Genomic DNA, 6,552 nt, shown 5'->3' with positions numbered 1-6,552 from the left:
ACAGTCGCGCCATTTTTGTATCTTTAATAATTTTACCATTTTTATAATTAAAATTTAAGTTGTTATTATTTCAGTTGAGCGTCATTATTCTTTTAACGCGTAGCCACGTACTACCAAACCATTCCCTTTAGATTTTCAGTAAAAATAATCAGTAAATCACCTAGTGTTATCACATCTGTTGGTGCCGTGAAACTCGGGAATAGTACTGGTAAGGGCGTTGTATTCATCAACTGCGTAATCACCTTTGGAATTAATTTTGGAACTCGTAACTATGGCGGACGAACTCACGCGTGTAAAAGCTAAGCGCACTAGTACCAAGCAAACTACGACGCGCACGAAAAACCTATTGGACGCGGAACTCGCGAAAGAGCGTCCGGACGATGCCACATTAGAAGGCTACTTAACCGTGATCATCGCCAAAGAAGAACTACTTCGCGATCTGGATGCCAAGATCGAAAGATTAATCTACGACGGCCCTGAACTCGAGAGGGAACTCAACGTCGCGCAGGAATATATGGACGACCTCACGATATCTCGCGTACGCGCTACGCGTTATTTGGAAACATCTATTCCCGGTTTCCGTTTGAATATTCATCGTATACCATCGGAGAGCGAAACCACCATACTTGCACCGCCAAGTACCGTCAAGCTGCCGAAACTAGAAATACGTCGATTCAACGGAAAGTACAGCGAATGGCAAACCTTTTGGGAAAACTACCAGGCTCAAATCCACAGCGGAAACTTCAAGAAATCTGTTAAGTACAGCTATTTACTTTCGTATTTAGAAGGTGATGCCCTGGCATGTATAGCGGGTTTGTCTCAAACTGACGCTAATTATGACAAGGCCATCGAACTGTTGCATGGCCGCTTTGGCAATAAAGTATCAATTATTGGAGCGCATATGGAAGCACTCAGAAACTTAATTCCCGTACGCTCGTCAAACGACGTAATCGCCTTAAGGAAACTGCATGATACCTGCCGGGTGCAAATTCGAAGCCTCGAATCCCTCGGAGCGATAGATGTTACGCAAGGAAACGTAATTTGCCCTTTAATCACCAGGCGTCTTCCAGAGGATATAACTCTCGCGTTTAGCAGAGTGCACTTTTCGGCGACTCATTTGAATGTCGAAGATTTGATGTCATTCTTAGAAAAGGAAATTAGCAGTAGGGAGCAGTGGCGGCGCTAGGGGGTAGGCCAGGTAGGCCACTGCCTACCTTAAAATTTTGAGGGGCCCCAAAATCACCCTATAAGAGGCCCCAAATTGATCTAGAAAGGGTCTCAAAATTGTCCCAAGAGATAAAATTATTTATAAATAACCATGAAACAATTGTCGATAATGTATTTAGAAATTTTTGAGGTATCTCCTAGTAAATAAAACCAGTTCTGTTATATTTTGACTCGTTTTACTGTTGTTAGAACTTTTTTGTTCGTCATGTACATCGCTACTTTATTTTATTGAAGCATTTCGTTCAGAAAAGGGGGGTCCCGGGTCGGGGGCCCATTTATTTGGTTTGACTACCCTCGCGAAAATTCCTGGCGCCGCCACTGGTAGGGAGCGAGCCCAAGTTTTATGCGGACCCCGAGAAGCGGAACGAAAACCTACCCAGTCCAGCTATTCACGTTCTCACACCCAGCCTGAGAAGCGCGGTACCTCACGCCTTCCCAGCGCAGGCGCCTTAACGACTAACTTGGTATCGCTTCCCTGTTTATTCTGCGATCAAAGTGACCATTTAACCTCCAATTGCGCAAGAACCACATTAGAAGAGAAGAAAAATGTGCTAGTTAAAAATCGACGCTGTTTTCTATGTTTGCGAGAAAAACATCAGATGAGGGACTGTAGAGCTCGAGTACGTAATTGCAAGAAATGCGAGAGACGACACCATTATACTATTTGCGACCAAGATATCAATAGCGGCGAGCAAATACACGCCTCCGAGCCTACGAGTGCGACTCCACAGGTGTGCCAACTAGCGGCCGGATTCAAGACCGCCGAGCGCTCCACGATTCTCTTTCAAACCGCCCTTGCGAAAGCTAAGGCGCCCTCTAGTGGAAAAGAAATTAAAGTTCGCTGCCTTCTCGATAACGGCAGCCACGCAACCTTCATAAAAGAAAATATATCGAGAGAACTAGGCCTCTGAGTTATCGAAGAGGAGGCTTTAGAAGTCCATAGCTTTGGAAGTTCTAAACCCGTTCGCACCGTGAAAAGAAAAGTTCAACTGGAGTTAAGAAGTTGCCACGATCCTAGAAAACGAATCGTACTAGAAGCGTACGAGACTCCGGATATATGCGGCGCTGTATTCTCCATCCCTGGGACCGAACTAGAAGATAAATGCCGTGAAAAGGGATTGGTCTTGGCTGACACCATCTCGTCTAGCAAATCAAGAGATGATCCACGATCCGTAGAAGTCTTAATCGGAAACAATTACATCTGGCAGATAACGGAGGGCACAAAAATTGAACGGTTTGGTACAGCTCTCGTTGCTCTCGAAACCCTATTTGGCTGGACTCTTCAAGGCCCGACTACAATGGGGACCTCCGTCATCGGTGTCAACACTATCGCCATTATGAGAGTTTCAGTCACTCCCACGGAAGATGAAAACATTTCTAATCAACTCGAGAAATTTTGGAGCCTCGAAGCTTTTGGAGTCCATGATAAAGACGACGATTCTCCCTCAGGAAGTCAAGTCTTAGAAAAATTTCAGGAAACTATCACATACCAAAACAACCGCTATAAAGTCGCCTTGCCTTGGAAAAGTAATGTCGATGATCTTGGAGACAATTACGCAATAGCTGCCAAACGTACCGCTAACCTCGTACAGAAACTGAGAAGAGATCCTGTTCAGCTTCTGGAATATAATGACATTATCAAGCAACAATTGGAAGACGGTATCGTGGAACTCGTGAAGACAGACTACAAAACCAAGCCTTTAGGTCCAGTATTTTACTTACCACACAGTCCGGTAATTAGACAATCGAGTCAAACCACAAGAATTCGCATTGTCCATGACGGCTCTTCTCATTCACTGGAACACGCCTCTCTAAATGACTGCGTAGAAGCTGGACCCCAGATGAATTCGCATCTCTACGACGTCACACTACGATTTCGGGAAAATCTCGTCGCATTCTCTGGAGATATCGCCAAGGCGTTTCTACAAATAGAAGTCCGCGAAGAAGACCGGGACGCTCTAAGATTCTTATGGGTCGATGTCAACAACCCAAAGGAAAGATCTACCTTTCTAGTATATCGCATCACTCGAGTACCATTCGGGGTGACGTCAAGTCCGTTTCTCCTGGCAGCCACTGTTCGTATACACGCAAAGAAATACATCGACAGCAAACCTAAAGCAAGCGCTCTTCTCGACAAGTCGCTCTACGTGGATGATTTGATTTCTGGCGCCCATAACGACGAAAACGCATTTCAATTAATACAAGACTGTGATGAAATATTGAAGGCAGCCAGCATGCAGCTTAGAAAATGGCAGAGTAACTCACCGAAGTTACGAAGTCTATTAAATAAAGATCATCCTGAAGTAACCAACAGTCAAGAGCTTACGTCATTCTCGCCATCTAAAGTCTTGGGACTTTCCTGGGATAGTTTCAACGACGTACTCATATTTGACGTAGAGAACCTGATGACTTATATCAAGAACAGAGGGAGTACCAAGCGTTGGGTACTGAAGTCGGTCGCTCGGGTCTTTGATCCTCTTGGACTAATCACACCTTTCACTGTACGTGCGAAATTAATTTTCAGACAACTCTGGAAAACCGAAAAGAAAGAAGCCCTGTCATGGGACGAAGAATTACCACCGAATCTAAAAGAGACGTTTGATGACTGGTGCGGCGAGCTCAAAGAACTTTGTAACGTGAAAGTCCCACGATTTTACTACCTTGATAATCAAGATGTCAACCCCTCAAGCGTAGAGCTTCACTGCTTTACAGACGCTAGTCCCAAAGCATTCGCCGCAGTAGTTTATCTTCGTTACCAAACAGGGGAGGGAGAATACGGAGTGTCGCTGGTCACATCTAAATCCAGAGTATCACCAGCCAAGAAGGTCATGTCTATTCCACGCTTGGAACTTATGGGCGCGCTCCTAGGAGCTAAATTAACAAACCACGTCATGAATACCTTGGATGTCAAGCCAGCCAGCGTCTACATGTGGATCGATTCTCGTATTGCCTTGGGTTTGATTCAAGGTTCCCCAACGAGGTGGCTAACGTTCGTAGCCAATAGAGTCAAAGATATACAGAGTATTAGCGACCCGATGAATTGGCGTCATTGTAAGGGCTCCGAGAACCCGGCTGACCTTCCGACGCGTGGCAGCAGCTTAAGCAAGCTAATCACTGATCCACTTTGGTGGCAAGGACCGCAGTTTCTTAAGGAACCATTAGAGCTTAGCACAACACCCATGATTAAAGACGATGACTTTTCGGAAGTAAAGAATGAAATGCGCAAAACAGAAGAACGTCTCATAAACATTGAACTTTTCAGCTCGCTGAAGAAACTTTACCGCGTAGTCGCGCGCGTACTACGTATTGCAAACCATCTCAAGAGGAATTCCGTAAAACGTACCGGAGAGCTAAGCGCTGAAGAAATTAAACTAGCGGAAATCTATATGGTTCGAAATACGCAAGAAGAGCAATTTCCAGATGAAATTCGCCAATTAAAAGCCGAGAAGACGGTACCAACGGCATCGAAAATTCGTCTGATAAACCCTCGACTAGATGAAAATGGACTTCTTTGTCTCGGAGGACGCCTTAAAGGTAGCAATCTCTCGTACCAAGAGCGACATCCCTGGATTTTGATGCCAAACCACCATTTCTCTGAACTTATCATTCGAGACGCGCATGAACAAGTCATGCACGGAGGAGTCGTCATTACCACGGTCGCGATCCGAGCCAAATTTTGGCTGACCCAAGCGCGTCGGTTTACCAAATCTGTTCTCGGGAAATGCTCCATTTGCAACTATTTTAGCGCTTCTAAGTCGGACGCAATCATGGCCCCCTTACCAGAATTTCGTACTACTCAAGCTCGTCCATTTTAAATCTGCGGAATTGATTTCTTAGGCCCATTATTTGATCGCGACGGAAGTAAATGCTACGTAGCATTATTTACCTGTGCCGTGACTCGGGCGGTTCACTTAGAACTCGTGACCAACCTATCAACTTACACGTTCCTCCTCGCCTTCAGGAGATTCTTGTCGCGTCGCGGTATGGTAAAACATGTTATGACGGATAACGCGAAGACTTTGAAACGCGCCAAGAGTGATTTACAAGAACTGTGGGGCTGTATCGCGAATCCAGAAATCGCGCGGTACTTCGCGAATAACCAGATCAAATGGACATTTATCGCTGAAAGAGCCGCCTGGTGGGGCGGGTTCTGGGAGCGATTAGTGGCTTCGGTAAAGAACGCGATGCGTCGAGTCCTTGGACATTCTAAATTGACCTACGAGGAGCTAGAAACTACGTTGTCAGAAGCAGAGGCCGCCATCAACTCGCGACCCATCACTTTCGTTTCCGATGACGCCGATGAGCCCGCCCCACTCACACCTTCGCATTTTTTGATAAACGACAACATGAATGGCCTGCCGCCAACCACCTTCCCTAAGGACGTCGCAGCATCCAGTACGGGTGACAAACTACGACAAAGACGAAGACATCATCACGCCGTGACCAACAGTCTCTGGCGTCGCTGGAAGACTGAATACCTTTTGCAATTAAGGTCTGCACACTTTCGCACCAATAACAAGCCAACGGAACCATTGCAGAAGGGTGATTTGGTCATCATTGAAGAGCCGAAGCTACCTAGACTCTGCTGGAAGATGGGTATTATAAATGAAACTTTTGTCGGTCGCGATGGACATATTCGTGCGTGCTTGGTTAAGTTAGCTAATGGGACTGCACTTCGACGACCCATTCAGCTGTTATATCGCTTAGAAGCAAATAACTCTTAATTGCATTGGGCTGCTGCCCAATCGGGCGGAGTCTGTTGAAGAATCAACAATTAAAAACATTTTTTGATATACTTTCAGTCTTTTACTTCTGTTCTTAGTAACAGTCGTATCTTATATATATAAATTCCTTGGTTTCAGTCATTCGCATAAAGTATGCCCCGTTTCCTTTAAACTAGCCAAAACTAACCCCCGTAGCACTGTATTTTTATAGTTGACCCCGTACATTGTAAAATCATGCCTACTTTGGCTTTATTTCTTCATAGTGTGTAACTGGCGTTTTTTCCTAAGAAAACGTTCTGGAAAGTTTTGGGTTTTTATTTTTGCTCTCTCTCTGCGTGAAGCGAAGCCCTGAAGACTTCTTAGTTCTTTGCCCCCTTACTTGTAATTTGGGCAGTTCCAATTTTAACCTTTCGACGGACAACACGGACTCTCCGACTCGTCTTTAACTGCCCACTTCTTAACAGTCGCGCCATTTTTGTATCTTTAATAATTTTACCATTTTTATAATTAAAATTTAAGTTGTTATTATTTCAGTTGAGCGTCATTATTCTTTTAACGCGTAGCCACGTACTACCAAACCATTCCCTTTAGATTTTCAGTA

At 45.0% G+C, this 6,552-nt stretch overlaps 2 protein-coding genes across 2 annotated transcripts; both read left to right on the top strand.

The window, feature by feature from the left end:
* Window positions 1-271: 271 nt before the first annotated feature.
* LOC149949144 (uncharacterized) lies at window positions 272-5,042 on the top strand. Its single transcript, XM_090169375.1, has 2 exons — window positions 272-1,163; window positions 2,149-5,042. The coding sequence occupies exons 1-2, from the start codon at window positions 272-274 to the stop codon at window positions 5,040-5,042; spliced, it is 3,786 nt and encodes a 1,261-aa protein (XP_090025501.1).
* Window positions 5,043-5,225: 183 nt separating this feature from the next.
* Window positions 5,226-5,951, top strand: LOC149949143 (uncharacterized). The gene has a single exon (XM_090169374.1). It carries the CDS (start codon window positions 5,226-5,228, stop codon window positions 5,949-5,951), a length of 726 nt encoding a protein of 241 aa, XP_090025500.1.
* The last annotated feature ends 601 nt before the right edge of the window (window positions 5,952-6,552 follow it).

This window comes from Leiobunum rupestre, chromosome 3 (genome assembly GCF_980474605.1).
Source record: "Leiobunum rupestre chromosome 3, qqLeiRupe1.1.hap1, whole genome shotgun sequence".
In the NCBI taxonomy this organism is placed as follows: Eukaryota; Metazoa; Arthropoda; class Arachnida; order Opiliones; family Sclerosomatidae; genus Leiobunum; species Leiobunum rupestre.
This window is presented reverse-complemented; position numbering and strand designations above follow the sequence as displayed.

Excerpts from the sequence above, each read along its gene's own strand:
- LOC149949144 (XM_090169375.1), top strand. The coding sequence starts at position 272 with ATGGCGGACGAACTCACGCGTGTAAAAGCTAAGCGCACTAGTACCAAG. Across the intron at positions 1,164-2,148 it reads CTTAGAAAAGGAAATTAGCA|AGGAGGCTTTAGAAGTCCAT; the intron begins GTAGGGAGCAGT and ends GAGTTATCGAAG.
- LOC149949143 (XM_090169374.1), top strand. The coding sequence starts at position 5,226 with ATGACGGATAACGCGAAGACTTTGAAACGCGCCAAGAGTGATTTACAA.